Source organism: Bufo bufo, chromosome 2 (genome assembly GCF_905171765.1).
Source record: "Bufo bufo chromosome 2, aBufBuf1.1, whole genome shotgun sequence".
Taxonomy (NCBI): Eukaryota; Metazoa; Chordata; class Amphibia; order Anura; family Bufonidae; genus Bufo; species Bufo bufo.
Window position 1 is genome coordinate 416,578,174 of NC_053390.1, and position 20,595 is coordinate 416,598,768.

General features: G+C 42.9%; 1 protein-coding gene across 6 annotated transcripts in view; it reads right to left on the reverse strand.

Annotated features, from left to right (window-relative positions):
- Nucleotides 1-258: 258 nt before the first annotated feature.
- The window catches only part of SUSD1 (sushi domain containing 1), a 221,949-nt gene continuing 201,612 nt past the window's right edge, over nucleotides 259-20,595 (reverse strand). For 5 of the 6 annotated variants that reach the window (XM_040417307.1, XM_040417304.1, XM_040417302.1 and 2 more), the window contains exons 24-25: nucleotides 2,292-2,407; nucleotides 259-652 (exon numbers count right to left, since the gene is read on the reverse strand). In XM_040417307.1, coding sequence (XP_040273241.1) covers nucleotides 2,365-2,407 — 43 coding nt within the window. In that variant the 3' untranslated portion in view covers nucleotides 259-652; nucleotides 2,292-2,364. Of the gene's footprint in view, nucleotides 653-2,289; nucleotides 2,408-20,595 lie in introns of those variants that run through there. The other variant, XM_040417308.1, reaches the window with a different exon arrangement.

Sequence of the window (20,595 nt, forward strand, 5' to 3'; positions counted from 1 at the left end):
GTGTCGCACTGCAACATGCAACATGCTGCGACTGTGACGCAACAGTCGCAGAAAATCCATCGAGATGGATTTTTCTGCGACTGTTGCGTCGCAGTCGCAGCATGTCGCATGTTGCAGTGCGACACCATAGACTGGCATTATAAAAATTGTCGCGCGACATTGGTGCAACAAAATGTCGCGCGAAAAAATGTTGCGCCCAATTTGAAGCGCGACTTATTGTCGCGCGACAAATGTCGTCGTGTAGACCTAGCCTAAGCCATCAATAGCAAAATCCTGGAATACCCCTTTAATACAAATGTACAACTAAGAAATGTATGATCACCTAGGAATCGTACTCCATGAAAAGTTCAACAAAGTTAACCAACAATTCATGTTGGTGAAAGTGCAGCTTGTATCTGAATGAACATACGCCACCGGATCAGTATATTTTCATTATGGGAAGAATCTGTAGTGAACAGCTGCATCACTTTTCATACAAGGGACAGAGGCTTTACACCAGGGTTAAAATCAAAGAGATGCTTGCATGGCACATGACTACATGTCACCATAGCCAAATATGTCCTCTGCTCTCTTAGACCCTGACTTGGCTGCCACAACTAGAGATTTCTGACTCTCATGAGCAAACACTCATTGATTCAGTAATACTGATATACAGTGGGATGCGAAAGTTTGGGCAACCTTGTTAATCGTCATGATTTTCCTGTATAAATCGTTGGTTGTTACGATAAAAAATGTCAGTTAAATATATCATATAGGAGACACACAGTGATATTTGAGAAGTGAAATGAAGTTTATTGGATTTACAGAAAGTGTGCTATAATTGTTTAAACAAAATTAGGCAGGTGCATAAATTTGGGCACTGTTGTCATTTTATTGATTCCAAAACCTTTAGAACTAATTATTGGAACCCAAATTGGCTTGGTAAGCTCAGTGACCCCTGACCTACATACACAGGTGAATCCAATTATGAGAAAGAGTATTTAAGGGGGTCAATTGTAAGTTTCCCTCCTCTTTTAATTTTCTCTGAAGAGTAGCAACATGGGGGTCTCAGAACAACTCTCAAATGACCTGAAGACAAAGATTGTTCCCCATCATGGTTTAGGGGAAGGATACAGAAAGCTGTCTCAGAGATTTCAGCTGTCTGTTTCCACAGTTAGGAACATATTGAGGAAATGGAAGACCACAGGCTCAGTTCAAGTTAAGGCTCGAAGTGGCAGACCAAGAAAAATCTCGGATAGACAGAAGCGACGAATGGTGAGAACAGTCAGAGTCAACCCACAGACCAGCACCAAAGACCTACAACATCATCTTGCTGCAGATGGAGTCACTGTGCATCGTTCAACCATTCGGCGCACTTTACACAAGGAGATGCTGTATGCGAGAGTGATGCAGAGGAAGCCTTTTCTCCGCCCACAGCACAAAAAGTGCCGCTTGAGGTGGGATAAAGCACATTTGGACAAGCCAGCTTCATTTTGGAATAAGGTGCTGTGGACTGATGAAACTAAAATTTAGTTATTTGGCCATAACAAGGGGCGTTATGCATGGAGGAAAAAGAACACAGCATTCCAAGAAAAACACCTGCTACCTACAGTAAAATATGGTGGTGGTTCCATCATGCTGTGGGGCTGTGTGGCCAGTGCAGGGACTGGGAATCTTGTCAAAGTTGAGGGATGCATGGATTCCACTCAGTATCAGCAGATTCTGGAGACCAATGTCCAGGAATCAGTGACAAAGCTGAAGCTGCGCCGGGGCTGGATCTTTCAACAAGACAACGACCCTAAACACTGCTCAAAATCCACTAAGGCATTTATGCAGAGGAACAAGTACAACGTTCTGGAATGGCCATTTCAGTCCCCAGACCTGAATATAATTGAAAATCTGTGGTGTGACTTAAAGACTGCTGTCCATGCTCGGAAGCCATCAAACCTGAATGAACTAAAGATGTTTTGTAAAGAGGAATGGTCCAAAATACCTTCAACCAGAATCCAGACTCTCATTGGAACCTACAGGAAGCGTTTAGAGGCTGTAATTTCTGCAAAAGGTGGATCTACTAAATATTGATTTCATTTCTTTTTTGTGGTGCCCAAATTTATGCACCTGCCTAATTTTGTTTAAACACTTATAGCACACTTTCTGTAAATCCAATAAACTTCATTTCACTTCTCAAATATCACTGTGTGTGTCTCCTATATGATATATTTAACTGACATTTTTTATCGTAACAACCAACGATTTATACAGGAAAATCAAGACGATTAACAAGGTTGCCAAAACTTTCGCATCCCACTGTAGGTAAAGCAATATTCTTGTTGCCTGCTTCATCCCAAGGTAAGCATTAAAGACTGTTGGCAAACTTTTTCACATTTAAATGCTGGTTTTCAGGATGATTCTGGAATGGCTCGTAATCCTGGAAAACAATAGAAAATATAGTTAGAAACAAATTTTATTCTGTGGTGTTTTATCATTCTACAAGTGTAAGACAGATTCTCATTGAATCACAGACTAACAATAGGGAATTGTAACATTGGAAGGCTAACAATAGGGAATTGTATTATTGGAAGGCTAACAATAGGGAATTGTAGCATGGGGCTACTGATATATGGACACTATGGCTGACAATGTTATAAGAGCAGTTTGGTTGGAACTATGTAAGGTCACTTGATTCTGACAGTTACTTGGGTGAAATGGCCGAAGCTGCTGTAGGGGCACTGTGTCTGCAACTGTTTTGGGGCACAGGAGCTGGCACCTAAGGATGAAGATGTAACTGACACTCCTTAAAGGGATTTTCTGATTTGCATCAACATTCTTTAAAATAATCATTTATGAAGGGAGCTATAAATGTGTAATGTATTTATTTTACCATTATTGCTCCTATCTTCTGTTCTGGGCTGTGGTCACATGACCATGTCCATGCAGCTCTTTCTTATTTCCTGTGATGTTATGTCCATGGGTGGGGCAGTGATTGGGGAGTGTCTAAGTAACTAGCTCGGTGGGAGGAGTTATAAACTATCTGCGTTGTTAGGGGCGGGGCTGGAGCTGTGGCACAGAAAGGAGCATCTTGGGTTTGGCTGGATACAGCAACAGGAAGTGCTACATACAGGATGGAAACAAACCCGAGGGAATTTTTTACATGGTTAAAACAGATCAGGAGGGTCCAAAATCAGAAGAAAAGCATGAGGAAGAGTTACATGAGGTAAGCAACTACATGAGCATATCTGTTAAATCCATATTAATCCAGGAAAACCTCTCTTAGGGTCCATTCACACGTCCGTAGGTGTTTTGCGGATCCGCAAATTGCAATTACAGACTACAAATGGCAATCTAATGATTTCTTGTTATAGTCACCTAGGATGACTTAAAAAAAAAAGTAAAAATAAATATATAAAAAACATACAAAATACAAAACAAAAAAATATATAAAAAAACATCATAGACATCACCACATCCAAAAATACCTTTTTGACATTTTTCTGTTGCTTCACCTCCCCCCCCCCCGAAAAAATTATCAATAGTCAAATACCATAGCCCTCAAACAGCTAAATAGACTTAAAGGGTTTCTCACTGCGCCTGCACCGAATACTGAACGGGGCGGCGCAGACCCGGGATTTACACGGCAGACGGGGCCAGCAGGAGAACCAATGCTGGCCTGGCCCTGTCAAACAAGACAGAAGGGCATAGAAATGAGGTGGGCGAACGGAGCCTCTAGGAGCAGGTGCTCCTAGAGGCTCATTTGCATATAATAAAAGTTTAAATTACACGAAAACGGGGGCATACTTGAATAAAAGAAATGCAGAGTTGAATTCAGGTGACATTTTCACATCTATAATGTCAGCCTGTTTGATAGCAAAAATTGGTGTGACAGAAACCCTTTAAATATAAAACATTGGGGGGCGGAGCTTGGAGGCCATGCAGAGAGGAAGCAGCTAGACACAGCTCCCGGTGTATATCTGCCAAAGCTACAGAATACAGCGACTTATAATTGTCAGATAAGCGTCAGCAGCCATAGAAAGCGACCGGAATATTTGAGCTACCTTTTGGATACGGTATCGGCAAGAAAGGCCAAGCAAAAGGCATATCTAAAACATCTAAAGAAAAGCCGCGGCGCTGAGTAAAAAAGGCGCAAAAGGACACATCATAGAAGGGGTGGAGCCAGCGCAGGAAGAGACGAGGGAGACATCTTATACGAGCCCTAAGCAAGATAGAGAGAATATAAAGCCCACGCAAAAGAACAGCAACAGCGAGAAGAGGCTGCAAAGAGTCATAGACTCCTCAAGCAAAGCGCGGTGAGCGCTACAAAGAGCCATTCTCGGAGTCATTCAACTAAGCTGCAGCGGACGCGACTCTGAAGAACCCACTGTGGGGTGAAGAGTGGCAAAGTACCATAGAAGAAAAAAAAAAAAAAAAACACTGAAGTCCTCCGGTAAACGATCCAACAGAGAAGGCTTACCTACTGTACATCTATGTGCAGACAAGAAGAAAAAGCAGACGTACAACCCTGAAGACTCCGATACTACACGGGGAGTCACAGACATTAATCCATCAGGACCCAGCGACTGGCTGCAAAATACAGCTACAAAAAGTAACCTGGTAGGACTGTGGGTTATTCTTACTAAAGCGGGGTTCATTGCTTAACAAACTGCAAAAAAAAAATAAAGCCTCTTACAGTGCACTCCCCTAGCAATAAGAAAAATCCCTGATTGCTACATCACACAGTGTTAAAGATAACTCTGTTTTAAAGGGGAATGCAAAAATATAACTACGCCCCTATCACCATATTCATTGAACATTTCTATCTATATTAATAGAAAAAAATAAATATTGAAGGCTGCTTGCAGCCTGTAATTGTGGGAGGAGCGCACTTAGCGTATTTAAACCCCCTCCTACAAGCAGGAGGGCGGCCGGTTCTTGCTCCAGCAGCTTCAGCGCCAGACGTCACTTCCGGTCGCGTCTCCCGGCGGGGCATCTCCCCGCAGCCCATTCGTGCTGCCAGCCGCGTTTCTTGTTATAGGTATAGCCGCTCTGCGGCCTGGTCGGATGCGCCGCCACCGGCACCTCGTGTTCCCAGGGTTGGCAGCGCGCAGCTGCCCGTCAAACCCCCGCACTGCCCGCCGCCGCAACTGCTCTGGAAAATGCTACAATCCTACCACCGGCACCTCGTGTTCCCCGATCCAGGCCGACCTGAAGCTCCACTGGGTCCCGCTGTCGCGGCAGCTGCCGGAGCGGGCACATCGCGACGCCTCCCCCCTCCAGGTACCGGGCCCTCCGGCGCATGCGCCGCAAGTTGGGGCGGCGCGCCTCACTAAGAGTGAAGGGGGCAAGCGGGGACGGCTCCACAAGCATGCACATCAGGCCATGGTTCATTCAAGCCAGGGGTGTTCCCATTTTGTCAATGTTGTCAATGCAACCATCCATGCGGTCTTCCTGCCATTTTCCCGGTGCGGGGGTGCCGGGCGCCAGGACTAGCAGCGCAGCGGCCCTGCACCCCCGGGGGGGGGGCTCCGTTCTCCTATGAACGAATCGCCGGCTGTCTGCCGGCTGTTGGCCTGCTGCCCGTTAGCCCCGCACTGCTGTTGTATAAAAGAAAAGGAACCTTTGATTCATACCGTGCTTGTTCTGGCTGTTGGCCTGCTACCTGTTAACCCCCGCAATGCTGGTGAAAAATTAATAATAAATTAATAAGTCCCTGCAGCCACTAGGTGTCATTTGTCCTCTGACTCGCTCAGGGGCAATGTCATCCCCGTTTCGCTCAGGCATGACGTGCTCCCTGAGGTGCTCGGGCGCTAGTAATCCCGTATTCACTCCATGAAATAAGGTCCCCAATCCGCTTTGCAATGTTCCCAGTACCACCCAGGGAAAATGTCTTTCCTGAAGCGCTCCAGTGTATGTCTTCCGGAGTCGCTCGGGGGCAATGTCTCCCCGATTCGCTCTGGTGTGATGTCTCCCTGAAACGCTCAGGTGCAAAGTCCCCCTGTTTCGCTCAGATGTAATGCCTCCCTGAATCGCTCAGGTGCAATGTCTCCCTGAATCGCTCAAGTGCAATGTCTCCCTGAATCGCTCAAATGCAATGTCTCCCTGAATCGCTCAAGTGCAATGTCTCCCTGAATCGCTCAAGTGCAATGTCTCCCTGAATCGCTCAGGTGCAATGTCTCCCTGAATCGCTCAGGTGCAAGGTCCCCGTGAATCGCTCAGGTGTAATGTCTCCCTGAATCGCTCAGGTGTTATGTCTTCCCAGATCCATGAATCGATCAAGTGTCATGTTTTCCTCAAACGCAGGTGTCATGTTTTTCCCCAAATCGCAGGTGTCATGTTCCTGGAATCGCAGGTGTCATGTCTTCCCTGATTCAGTCAGGTTTGCCTTCCCTGAGTCGCTCAGGCGTCGTGTTTTTTCTCCAAATTGCAGGTGTCATCTACCCACGAATCGCAGGTGTCATGTCTTCCCTGATTTGCTCAAGGTTATGTTTTCTCCAATTCACAGATGTCATGTTCCCAAAGTCACATGTGTCATGTCTTCCCTGGGTGGCTCAGGGGTCAGGTTCCCTGAATCGATGGTTTGCCTCCCCTTAGTCACTTAGGGGTGATGTTCCCTGGATCGCTCGGGTCTGGTGTGTTCCCTGAATCGCTCAGGTCTGATGTGTTCCCTGAATCGCTCAGGTCTGGTGTGTTCCCTGAATCGCTCAGGTCTGGTGTGTTCCCTGAATCGCTCAGGTCTGGGGTGTTCCCTGAATCGCTCAGGTCCGGTGTGTTCCCTGAATCGCTCAGGTCTGGTGTGTTCCCTGAATCGCTCAGGTCTGGCGTGTTCCCTGAATCGCTCAGGTCTGGCGTGTTCCCTGAATCGCTCAGGTCTGGCGTGTTTCCTGAGTCGCTCGGGGGTCATGTTTCCCTGAGTCGCTCAGGTGCCATGTTCTCCCTCATTCGGGTTTTGTTTTTCCTTCCTCTTCCAGGTCGGTTGTTCCCAGATTGCACATTTTCCTGAACAGTCTGGTCATGTTTACCCCTGATTCACTCAGGTCAGGTGGGCCTGATCCGCTCAGGCTTCTGTTTCCCTGGTCTCCCAGTGGGATTCCATGTTGCCTGAACCGCTCGGGAGTCAGTGCACCGCCGGTTTCCATGCATCAGCCTGTAGCGCTCGGGGGTTTGTTCAAGCAACGTCCGGCTGGTTCCTGGTTGCCCGGTTAGTGTCTGGATTCCTGTTCCGCAGGTTGTGGCATGCAGCGCGACTTGGGCTCTGATTCTGGCTCTCCAGGGTCACCCAGCAGTTGGCCATGGCGTCCAGGCTGCATCCTGGTTCTCCGTTGCCTCTTTCCAGTGCCACCAGATCGCACCTCTCTCCGGGTCTCGTACCAACGCAAGTTTATTTTCATGTAAGCAGGGCCTCAGGCCACCGGAATTTCGATCCATCCTCAATTGTGTCGCAGCGCTCCTCCGTGCCCGGTCACTCCACGGTGCCGGGTTTCAGGTAGGTTCCAGCCGGGTGGCGGCATGACGCTCCTCCGCAGCTCAGAGCCTTCCTTCATTCATCACAAACCTCCATTCCTAGGTCTCCGGTATCACCGAAGAGGTGGCAGCGCTATTCGTTGATTCGGTTGGGTTGCGATCCTTTCTATACCATGTTCATTCCGTTTCCTTATGATTCTCAGGTTCGGGGTTTTGGACATGGTCCATGTATTTCCCAGATTAGCTCAAAATTCACGTATTACCCTTTCACCCAGGTCTAAATTCCCCGGAGTCGCGCGGGTTGCGTGTTTCCTGGATCGCTCGGGTTCATGCATTTCCCTGAATCGCTCGGGTCCATGTTTTACCTGGATCTCGGGTTCATGTTCCAGAGTCGCCCAGGTTCATGTATCTGGATCGGGTTGTGTATGTGCCCAGGTCACTCAGGTTTACGTTTTCCCCGATTCACTCAGGTCAGGTGTTTCCCTGAATCGCTCAGGTCAGGTGTTTCCCTGAATCGCTCAGGTCAGGTATTCTCCTGAATCGCTCAGGTTTAGGTTTCCCTGAATCGCTCAGGTTTTGTATTTTTCCTCTGTCGTTCAGGTTGCCGGTATTTCCAGGTCGTATGTTTTCCTGATTTCCCCAGGTTACGTATTCCCTGAATCACTCAGGTTCGGTATTTTCCTGTTTCTTTCAGGTTGGCGGTATTTCCAGGTCGTATGTTTTCCTGATTCACCCAGGTTACGTATTCCCTGAATCGCTCAGGTCTTTTTGCCCACAGGCTGTTCGCATCTGCATGATTCTCTCAGCTCTTTTTCCCGCAGGTTGTTCGCATTTGCCTGAATCACTCAGGTCTCTTCCCGCTGTTGGTACACATGTGCCTGAATCATTCGGGATCCGATACATTTGCCTGAGACGCTCTGGGTTTTCCAGCAGTATCCAGTGGTTTCTGTTATCCGGTTCGGGTTCCGCATTTTTGAATCCCTGATTGCATTGGATCCGGGTCACCACGGGGGTTTGGACATGGTCATCCATTATCTCGACAACTATGGTTACATCAGGTATTGTACTCTGCTCCCACTCAAGCGGCATTCTTGTGTTCTTTGCTACATCATGGTTTGCTCAATCTCACCTGGGCGGTCTGCACCCTGATTCCTGATCAGGGGACCTCAGGGCGTCCCCTCGGGCTGGGCTAGTTGCTCCAGCTTTTCGCCAGGCTTGAGGCATCCAAGCCCCTCAGCGTTAGTGCGGCGGTCCGGGTACTTAGGCAACCAGTGTCGGGCGGGTTCCGCAGATTGTCTGTAGGCCTAGACGGTCTCCCTTTTGGCCAATCAGCAAGCATTACAAGCGGCCATGTACCTCGGGTTCTATGGGTTCCTCAGACCCGGGGAGTTCACCTGCAGCGCCATCTCCCGGGCAACCCTGCTAAGGCGACATCTCGCCTGGCACTCTGACCACTTCATCCTGTCCATTCCGTCCTCCAAGACCAATCAAGCCGGTCCTCCCATGGAGGTGGAATTTTTACCCTACGGCCAACTGTTGGTGTCCTATCAAGGTGCTCCAGGAGCTCCTGGCCTCCCTCCATCTCCCTCTTTAGACGACCCGTTGCTCCCGGTCAACGGTAAGCCCCTGTCTTCAACCCTGTTCATCTCCAACATCCGCACCCTGGCCGCAGGGTTGGGTCCCAACCCTAGCACGATATCCGGGCACTCCTTTCGTTAGGGGCCGCGTCCGCAGCTTCTAGTCACCAGGTATCGGCGCACATCATCCGCAAGATGGGCCATTGGAGGTTGTCCTGCTTCGCAAGGTTCATTCCGAATCCACAGGCTGAGACATCCAGAGCCTTTTGTTCCTTGGCCTTGTAGGCCTCAAGGCTTCAATAAATATTCCATACCCTGCAACGTGCCAGTTCTCTTTTGCCCACTTATTCAGGCCTTACCTCGTCACTGGCGTCGGGCACACTCCAGCCAGTTAGGTCAGGACGGTACGTAGGCTTGCCTATTCTGTTCCTCGCTCAGCTCCTCCCACAAATATTGAAGGCTGCTTGCAGCCTGTAATTGTGGGAGGAGCGCACTTAGCGTATTTAAACCCCCTCCTACAAGCAGGAGGGCGGCCGGTTCTTGCCCCTCCCTCCCATCCCCTTTTTCATACTCTCCTCTTGGGTGGCCCACTTATTCAGGCCTTACCTCGTCACTGGCGTCGGGCACACTCCAGCCAGTTAGGTCAGGACGGTACGTAGGCTTGCCTATTCTGTTCCTCGCTCAGCTCCTCCCACAAATAAATATATATATATATATAAAAAAAAAAAGTAAAAAAAAAAAAAAAGGGGGCACTCTTAGTTACACAATACAGATACTGTATGGGATGCAACAGCAACAGAAACACAACCACCCTTATCGCACCAGAGGAATAAACAGCTCTGAGGTTTGGCGAACCTCATAAAAAAAAACTATCATTCCAAAGATTATTTGGAGGAAGATTTCCCAGACATGTACAACATGCAAAGCTCGCAGAAAAACAAGACAAAATGTCCCAAAAGCAAAGGCCTTAAAACTATTAACAACAAAAGCTTGGGAAATGAGGAACAAGAAGACAATATTGAGAATGACAATATCTCAGACAACTCCTCAGACACGGCGAGTCCTCAAAAACAGAGAGCAAGGAAAAAATCATTCAGCGACTCCTTAAATGAGGAAACTCAGACACATCAAACAGAACAGGTCAAAACTACACCTGAATCCAGTCCGGGAATAGACCTGAATTCCATCATCGCTACTGACAAAGCTGCTTCAGAGTCCTTCATAAAAGAGACAATATTATTACTACACAAGTCCTTTACAAAAGAGATAAGCAACGTCTTCTTGTCAACTAACTCAAAGCTGGAAAAGATGGATTCCAGAGTAACACACATAGAAAACAAAATAGATCAGATCTGCAAGTCGCACAATGAGATCGCTGACACCATTAATTGCAACTCAGATGAAATTGAAAGGTTACAACTCAAAATAGCTGATCTAGAAGACAGAAATAGAAGAAATAATTTGAAATTCAGGGGCATCCCAGAAACTGTTTTGCCCTCGGAACTAACACAATATTTACAAAAATTACTGGGACTAGTATTACCAGATTGTTCCTCACACGACTTTGAAATAGACAGAGCCCACCGTTTACCCAAACCAAGAGGATTAGACCCTTCAATCCCAAGAGAAACTATTGCCAGAATACATTTCTACAAAATCAAAGAAAAGTTCAATCAAGAATTCAGAAAATGCAAACAACTCCCAGAGGAATTTAAAAATATACAAGTATATACAGATTTATCACAATTCACAATCCAACAGAGGAAAAAATACCAAACAGTAACTAACACTCTACGCAAATATACCCTACAGATGGGGTTTCCCTGTAAAGCTATTGATTCCGGATAGAGGAACAACAAGGATAATCACGTCCACAGAACAAGGTCTGGAACTATTGAATAAATGGGACATTTCACCCAAACCAGAAGATCGTCCCCCTGAAAGACCATCAAAAAGAGAAAGACCGCGCTGAAGAAACGATATACCATTCAGTGTCTCTTTCCAGTAGTCTAAAACATGTTGACAATATATACAGTTATTGCAGTATACACTAGAGTATATGTATCACCAAGACTCCAAGTGTACTTACTCTCTTTTCCTTTCCCTTTCCTACAATTGACCCTAATTGTGTAGCTAAGGCTACTCTTCTATAACTCCTATAATTTCCTTTTCTCTATCACTATAGTGAGCCCTTGTGGGGTAATCTTTTTTTAAAATTTGGATTGCCACATTGGTGCTTACGCATCCTATACCTTTTACTTACTACCTTTTCTTAACTTTTGTTGACCCGAATACCTTTATAATCTGATAGATTGTGAGGCTATTTACTGTTTAGGTTGGGTTTGATCGGCTCTTGTCATATGTTGTGCTCTTATGTAAAGTATAACCTATATATATACACCGGTGTATACCTTGAAAAACCTTCCGTGTTCGCAGAAATAAGGAAGACTACAAACGTAAGTGACTTTCTTCTGACATATTCTGCATCCTCATTCAACACACCCACTAAGAATATTCAATTTTCTTGTCTCTCCTAGATACAGGAAAGTGGAATGACATTGTCATTACTTAGTTATAATGTAAGAGGCCTAAATAGTCCTCAAAAGAGAACATACCTGAAACATGACATACAGAAACTCAAACCAGACATAGCTTTTATCCAAGAAACACACAACAAAGAAGGTGACAACCCACAAATAAAAATTAAAGGTTATTCAAACATTCTATGCCAATGCAGCAAACAAGAGAGCAGGTGTAGCTATCCTTATTAAGGATACGATAACATTCCAAGAGGAAAAAATAACAAAAAGCAATGAAGGAAGATTCATCATCCTAAATTGCAAAATAAATAGTACCACATACACGCTAGTGAACGTTTATGCCCCCAATACCAGACAAATAAGATTCTTGAACAAACTACACAAAAAATAGACAAGATATCTAAAGGTGTTCTCTTGTTGGGAGGCGATTTTAACGCAATACGCAACCCAATCTTGGATACAAGCAGTGGGAAAAATAAAAACTGAGTTTTTATAGATAATTGGCTAAAAGACAAAGAACTATATCACATATGGAGATGCTTAAATGCTACTGAAAAAGACTATACGCATTATTCACAATGCCACAATTCATACGCAAGAATTGATATGTTTTTAACTAAAGCTGATACATTCAACCATATCATATCGAGTACCATAAACAGCATAACTTGGTCAGACCATGCGCCAATATTGCTAAAAATTAAAACTACAGCACCATCCACCGCATCCTACTCATGGAAAAATAACATATTCATACTCAACAATGAAGAAACAAACCAAGCAATTATGAAAAACTTAAAATAATTTTTTTCATTCAATTCCTCCTCACATTCTGACCCTATCATGATTTGGAGAGCTCATAAAGCCTTTTCAAGAGGAATAATAATTCAACAGACGGCCAGATTCAATAAGTTACACAAAAGAGAGATCACAAACACATTAAAAGAACTAGAATCCCTGGAGAAGAAACACAAAACAGACAACTCTTTTCCCACACTAGAAGCCCTAACCAAAACTAGGTTGAAACTTCACAACATTTTACTAAAGAATCATCTAAAATCAAGGAAAAGAATAGAAGCACATTACTACAGGGACTTTAATAAACCAACAAAACTAATGGCCAAACAATCCAAAAATATTAGAACTCAGTTTAGAATACAACACTTAATACAGGGAGTGCAGAATTATTAGGCAAGTTGTATTTTTGAGTATTAATTTTATTATTGAACAACAACCATGTTCTCAATGAACCCAAAAAACTCATTAATATCAAAGCTGAATATTTTTGGAAGTAGTTTTTAGTTTGTTTTTAGTTTTAGCTATTTTAGGGGGATATCTGTGTGTGCAGGTGACTATTACTGTGCATAATTATTAGGCAACTTAACAAAAAACAAATATATACCCATTTCAATTATTTATTTTTACCAGTGAAACCAATATAACATCTCAACATTCACAAATATACATTTCTGACATTCAAAAACAAAACAAAAACAAATCAGTGACCAATATAGCCACCTTTCTTTGCAAGGACACTCAAAAGCCTGCCATCCATGGATTCTGTCAGTGTTTTGATCTGTTCACCATCAACATTGCGTGCAGCAGCAACCACAGCCTCCCAGACACTGTTCAGAGAGGTGTACTGTTTTCCCTCCTTGTAAATCTCACATTTGATGATGGACCACAGGTTCTCAATGGGGTTCAGATCAGGTGAACAAGGAGGCCATGTCATTAGATTTTCTTCTTTTATACCCTTTCTTGCCAGCCACGCTGTGGAGTACTTGGACGCGTGTGATGGAGCATTGTCCTGCATGAAAATCATGTTTTTCTTGAAGGATGCAGACCTCTTCCTGTACCACTGCTTGAAGAAGGTGTCTTCCAGAAACTGGCAGTAGGACTGGGAGTTGAGCTTGACTCCATCCTCAACCCGAAAAGGCCCCAGTAGCTCATCTTTGATGATACCAGCCCAAACCAGTACTCCACCTCCACCTTGCTGGCGTCTGAGTCGGACTGGAGCTCTCTGCCCTTTACCAATCCAGCCACGGGCCCATCCATCTGGCCCATCAAGACTCACTCTCATTTCATCAGTCCATAAAACCTTAGAAAAATCAGTCTTGAGATATTTCTTGGCCCAGTCTTGACGTTTCAGCTTGTGTGTCTTGTTCAGTGGTGGTCGTCTTTCAGCCTTTCTTACCTTGGCCATGTCTCTGAGTATTGCACACCTTGTGCTTTTGGGCACTCCAGTGATGTTGCAGCTCTGAAATATGGCCAAACTGGTGGCAAGTGGCATCTTGGCAGCTGCACGCTTGACTTTTCTCAGTTCATGGGCAGTTATTTTGCGCCTTGGTTTTTCCACACGCTTCTTGCGACCCTGTTGACTATTTTGAATGAAACGCTTGATTGTTCGATGATCACGCTTCAGAAGCTTTGCAATTTTAAGAGTGCTGCATCCCTCTGCAAGATATCTCACTATTTTTGACTTTTCTGAGCCTGTCAAGTCCTTCTTTTGACCCATTTTGCCAAAGGAAAGGAAGTTGCCTAATAATTATGCACACCTAATATAGGGTGTTGATGTCATTAGACCACACCCCTTCTCATTACAGAGATGCACATCACCTAATATGCTTAATTGGTAGTAGGCTTTCGAGCCTATACAGCTTGGAGTAAGACAACATGCATAAAGAGGATGATGTGGTCAAAATACTAATTTGCCTAATAATTCTGCACGCAGTGTAGATGAGATTACAAAAGAAAAAATAACTAATCCGGTAGAAATAGCTAACTCAATAGCTAAATATTATGAAAAACTTTACAACTTAAAAAATTATATAAACACACACCAACCAACTAAAGAACAAATTACTGATTACCTAAAGGAGTGCAAACTCCCAAATATTAATCCAGAAATTAAAAAATCACTGGAATCTCCTATTTCTGAAAAAGAAACTGAATTAGCAATCAGATCTTTAAAACAAGGAAAAGCGCCTGGCCCAGACAGATTTTCATCCGAATACTATAAGATCTTCAACGACATCTTAATCCCACATATAACCAAAACATTTAACAAAGCAATGGAACAAGGACAATTCCCTCAAGAAATGTTATCAGCCAACATAATAACACTCCCTAAATAAGGAAAAGATCCCACTAGCCCAGGAAATTTCCACCCAATTTCATTAATAAATGCGGACGTCAAACTATACGCAAACATTCTAGCATACAGGATGAAAGATTTGGTACCGTCTTTAGTTGATTTAGACCAGGTAGGCTTTACCAAAAACAGGCAACCATATGATGGTACTAGAAAGATCATTGATCTGGCTTTCTGGGCAAAAACCAGAAAAAGCGCCTTCTCTGCTTCTTTCCCTGGATGCAGAGAAGGCGTTCGATAGGATCCAATGGGACTATGTCAAATTGGCCCTGTCTCAATACAATCTCCCTGACTCAATGATCAAAGCTATCTTTTCACTATACAAAAATCCATCCGCAAGAGTCCAGTGCAATGCATATACTCAGATACCTTCCTTATCAGTAATGGAACTAGACAAGGGTGTCCACTATCCCCAACTATATTCATTCTAGCAATTGGACCTCTGATAACACATATAAGACTGAACCCGAATATAAAAGGCATTAAAACAACTAATAAATCATATAAAACTACATTATTCGCAGATGATATGATACTAACCTTGACTGATCCACTCAGGTCCATTAGAGAAACCCAAAAAGAATTAGATAGATTTGGGAAAATTTCCTAACACAAAGTAAACCAAAACAAATCTCATATACTAGGGATTCACATCAAAGAAGACATCAGAACCAAGATTGAAAAAGAATTCAATTACATATGGAATCACAAAACGATAACTTTTCTAGGATCAGAAATAGCTCCAGACAGAAACCTCTTACTAAAAGAGAATTTCCACACGCTATTAAAAAACCTCAAAAAAGACATGGACACGATAATGTTAAAAGAATGGAGATGGTTTGGAAGATTAACCCTTTATAAAATGCTCATCCTGCCTAAAGTGCTCTATAAATTCAGAACAATACCCATTTCCGTACCAAAATACATACTAAGAAACCTGATTAAATGTTGATTTACCTTACGGTAAAAGCTTACACTGGCGCTGGTAGGTAGAAATATAACACATTAAATACAGTGGCTGGATGAATATTCCGCTATAGTAGAAACTGAATATCAATTGACGATCCAATGAAATAATCACCGCGATGATAATTACCTTTTCTCTAGATGTGGGCTGGAGAAATAGTCTAGGTTCTTTAAATGTTTGCACGGTTCCCGTTCCTGTGTGTAGAGAGGTGTGAAGAGAGGCAAAACTTCACTGCTCACCTACCAGCATTCACACTGCTCCGGCCGGTAGCTGTGTGGTGCGAGGGAGCAGACTATAGGTTCGGCGTCCAGGATTTTCTGTGCGTGTGACGTCACCGCAAAGTACTACTGGTGCTCCCAGAGATCAAAGTTCATCCTGGAGCAGTGTGAATGCTGGTAGGTGAGCAGTGAAGTTTTGCCTCTCTTCACACCTCTCTACACACAGGAACGGGAACCGTGCAAACATTTAAAGAACCTAGACTATTTCTCCAGCCCACATCTAGAGAAAAGGTAATTATCATCGCAGTGATTATTTCATTGGATCGTCAATTGATATTCAGTTTCTACTATAGCAGAATATTCATCCAGCCACTGTATTTAATGTGTTATATTTCTACCTACCAGCGCCAGTGTAAGCTTTTACCGTAAGGTAAATCAACATTTAATCAATTTTGTATCCTGGGCGTTAGCAGCAAAGCCCATTATATACAGCGGACCTCCAACTGGAGGTTGGTAGATTTCTTGTATGGGAGCGCAGGAGTGTTTTTCATTTTCTCTGTAATACTAAGAAACGTCCAAACACTAGTCAACAACTTTGTATGGAACAAACGGAAACCTAGAATCCCAATGCAAGTCATTACGAACAAGACACAGTTTGGCAGAATATCCCTTCCTAACATAGAAGCCTATCATAACACCAATCTACTGCAACAATCATTGGATTGGATAAGACATATAAAAGAACCAAAACCTTGGGTAGAAATCGAATCTGAGACAAGTCAAAAACTGGACACACCTCATACTAAACGCTAACAAATTCCCTGAACTATCAAAGAAGACTCTACCCACTGTAAAATGTACCGTAGAAGCTTGGAACACACAAATTTCCAAACATAAAAAATCACCAAACACAACAAAACATCCTTTGGAGATAGCATCACTAAAACACATCATCGCACTCAAAAACATAGAAAACTGGACGTCTAAAGGACTAGTCCACTTAAGACAATTAATCGAAGATAACAACTTCAAAACCTATGACTCCCTTAAAGAAAAATACAATATAACAGAAACAGACAGAGACATACACAAAGCTATAAAAAACATTTGGGAAAAATACCCCTCAACAGAAACAGAGATTCCACAACAACTATCTGACCTCCTAAACCACTCTCTAAGTGGCGAGAGGAAAAACAACTTCAAAAAGATATATGACAATTGCAATAACGATGTAATACAAGAAAACGTCTCATATCATAATAAATGGGAAGTAGACCTAAATAGAAGTATAACACTGAACAGCTGGAACAAGGTGACACATCTGCCACTATCTGCACGAACCACAGAGAACAATTCTTCAAAATGCATAGTAGATGGTATTACACTCCGGTCAAGCTCCACCAATTCTATAACACTTGCTCAGACAATTGCTAGAGAAAATGCAACCAAAGGGGCACTTTATTGCACACCTTTTGGGTATGCCCAAAACTTGCCAAACTAAAAAAAGATCTAGAGATCTTAATTAATATGATAACGGGGAAACCTATTAAAATAACCCCTGAGTTGGTGTTACTCAACCTGGAAATGGAAACTATAGATTTAGAACTACAATATCCTCTTACACATATCTGTATAGCATACAGGTTATTGATAGCTAAGAATTGGAAGTCAATCACTATTCCTAAGATAGAAAACGTAATTGAGATGGTTTCAAGGAATTACATAAATGAAAAAATGTATGGAACATGTTTAGGAAAAAGCACCTATATTAAAAAAAATTGGGATACTTGGTTAAAGCACTATCCAGAAAAATAATGGGAGGTGGGATATTGACAAGAGTCGATCAACCTTAAGTCACTGTTTTATTAACGGTTATATACAGTTAAAAATTACCAGTTACATTGAATCTGTAACAATTACTTTCAAGCCAGAGATATGGCTGATATTATAAAGGTCAATATACGATCAATGCTGTTTTTATATGTTAAAAATGACAAAAGAAAGTTGAAACATCAAAATGTTAAAATGTTTGATAGGTTAACTATATTTTACCTTTTCTTACAAACAAAAATGTATCGACAAGACATGACACAAAATGTATCATAATGTGGATAATACTAAAGTTATGCAAGCAATAACATGTAATAAATAATAACCCACATGCAATTTATATCATTTATGTCGAAATTGACTTTTATTTGTGATATTTCAATAAAAATCACTTTAACTAAATATAAAACATTTATGAGGGTCAGAATATGACAATAAAAAGAATAAAAAAGTTTTTTCCCCCAGTATTAATACACAAGAAAACTACACAAATGTGGTATCATTGTAATCATACTGACCCAGAGAATGAAAGGCACAGGTCAGTTTTACCACATAGGAAATGCCTTAAAAGCAAAACCCATAAAACTGTGGTGAAATTGCGTTTTCCAATTTCCAATTCCACACCATTTGGAATTTCTTTCCAATTTTCCACTACATTGTATGCAATCTAAAATGGTGACATTAGAAAGTGGAAATGATGTCTTTCATGTGTTTTCCGCATGTGTATGTCCGTTCTACAAAAGATAGAACATGTCCTATACTTGTCCATACAAATGCAGACCATGGACCCACCATAGTCTATGGGTCCACAAAAAATGCAGATGCCACATAAACTGTATCCGTATTTTGTGGATCCAATTTTGCAGACTGCAAAATACATACGATCATGTGAATGTACCCTTAGGCCTAGTTCACACAGTCAGTATTTGGTGAGTGATTTCCATCAGTGATTATGAGCCAAAACCAGGTGAGGGTCAAAAACACAGAACAAGTGCAGATCTTCCAATTATACCTTATCTCTATTTAGGCTCCATTACTGTTTTGGCTCAGAATTACTTATGAAAATCACTGATCAAACATTGGCTGTGTGAATAAGGCCTTACATGTGAATATGTTAAATTTTGTAATAATTGTTATTAGGTGAAAGTGCCAACAACGTTCTCTGCCAGTAGCCTTTAGTACCTTTCCCATTCAGAAACAGCCTCACTCCCCTGCAAAAAATCTGTCTGTAGAGTAAATAGCAGGAAGAACAGTATATACACCATAAATAGCCCATATTGATCAAGATTTAGTTTTAAAATTTGAGCACAGATTATAGTATATAGCGTATTCTTTTTATACTTCTGGTTATTGGGAAATGTACCTGTAGTATCCTGCTCCAAGAGTAGTGATTCACCATATACTGCAAACTGCAGGGGGTTACCAAAATGTATACACTTTAATATGTAATACCTGCATATGTATGTATGTGCACATGGTAATCACAGGCCATATTTTTAGCCACCACTAAATGGCTCTGGTGTCACCCTCTATATAAGAGAGGGCAGAACATTCTAGAGCCAGTCTACTTCAGTCTATTCCAGCCAGTATAACCTAGTCTAGCCTAGCACGGGCTAGGAGAAGGGAGTGTCTGTGTAGCTGATAGTCCAGCTCATCCAGGACATGGTACCATCCATGATAGTGCCAGAATATCACCAGAAAGTGGATCAGATGCAAGAGAGGTGTAGAGAAAGAACTGTAGAGGTGACCAGTCTTATAAAAGACTTAATTGACTCTATGGCACCCATATACTGGATTTCTGTGTAATATCTATAATGTCTATTATGGTAAGACCTGTCCTGAACTATTTCCATTTAAATTCCCCAGTAAAGAAAACGTTCTGCTGCACAACTGTCTAATTATTGTTTCCTGCACTACATTTGTAGTGTACGGGAGTTGTAATACCCGTCACTACCAAAGTGTCACTTGGTGTGCTGTCGTCCCTCCTAATTATGGGGAAGTTGTTGTATGCCAGTTTTATAAAATGTGATGTAATGTGTGTATTTCCCTGTCACTGAAACTTGCACTTACAGGCCTGCTAGGGGTGTCATTCCTACTTCTAGTCCATAGAGGGAGCTAGGGAGCCCTAGTTTATATAAAGCCCAGTCAGGGAAGTGCAAGGCAGACGGAGTCTAGTGTCTGTAATCTACAGTTGGAGATTAGACAATGTCTGAGACAAGTCCAGGCCTGAAGCCTGCTGTTCAGGAGAAGATTCCCTCCTGAATTCCCATATGCAGAAGCAGGAATTTGTTAGCTCAAGAGCCTGAGGAAGTGTCCAGAAGCTGAGAGAGACAGAGGCAAAGATCAGGAAAGCCAGAGGTACTCAGAAAGACAGAGGAGGTACTTATAGAAGCCATAGCCAAGGATATAAAGCCAGAATTAGGTTAATGGGCCTTGGTGAAGATATGCTATATTCCAGGATCAGACAGAAATAGAGTGCTAGCTCCTGTGCTGCAAGTCCTGTGTTCAACACTCTGTAATTACCCTGCTATAACTGAATTGCCTGCATCGACCGAATTGCAAAATCAACTGTATGCTTAGGAACTGCATTTCCTATATTGTCTCTGCTTGGAAAACTACTAAAGTTGGAGTTCTGTTTTAAAGCTACGTTTCCTCAATTTATTCCTGCATCCGCAAACGGCGTGCCACCGTTTACTTGGCACTGGCGTCACGAACTATTTCTACCTATACCTGCCCTTGCAGAGAGTCAGCTATACCAGGTTAGTGTCTATTGCACTACATCACCCAGAAACACCTACTACACACAACTTGAGTACGCTGCACCTCTCTTTTGGCGTCACGAACAGGATACGCACGCTTTCTAGTGCAAGAAGCGTGA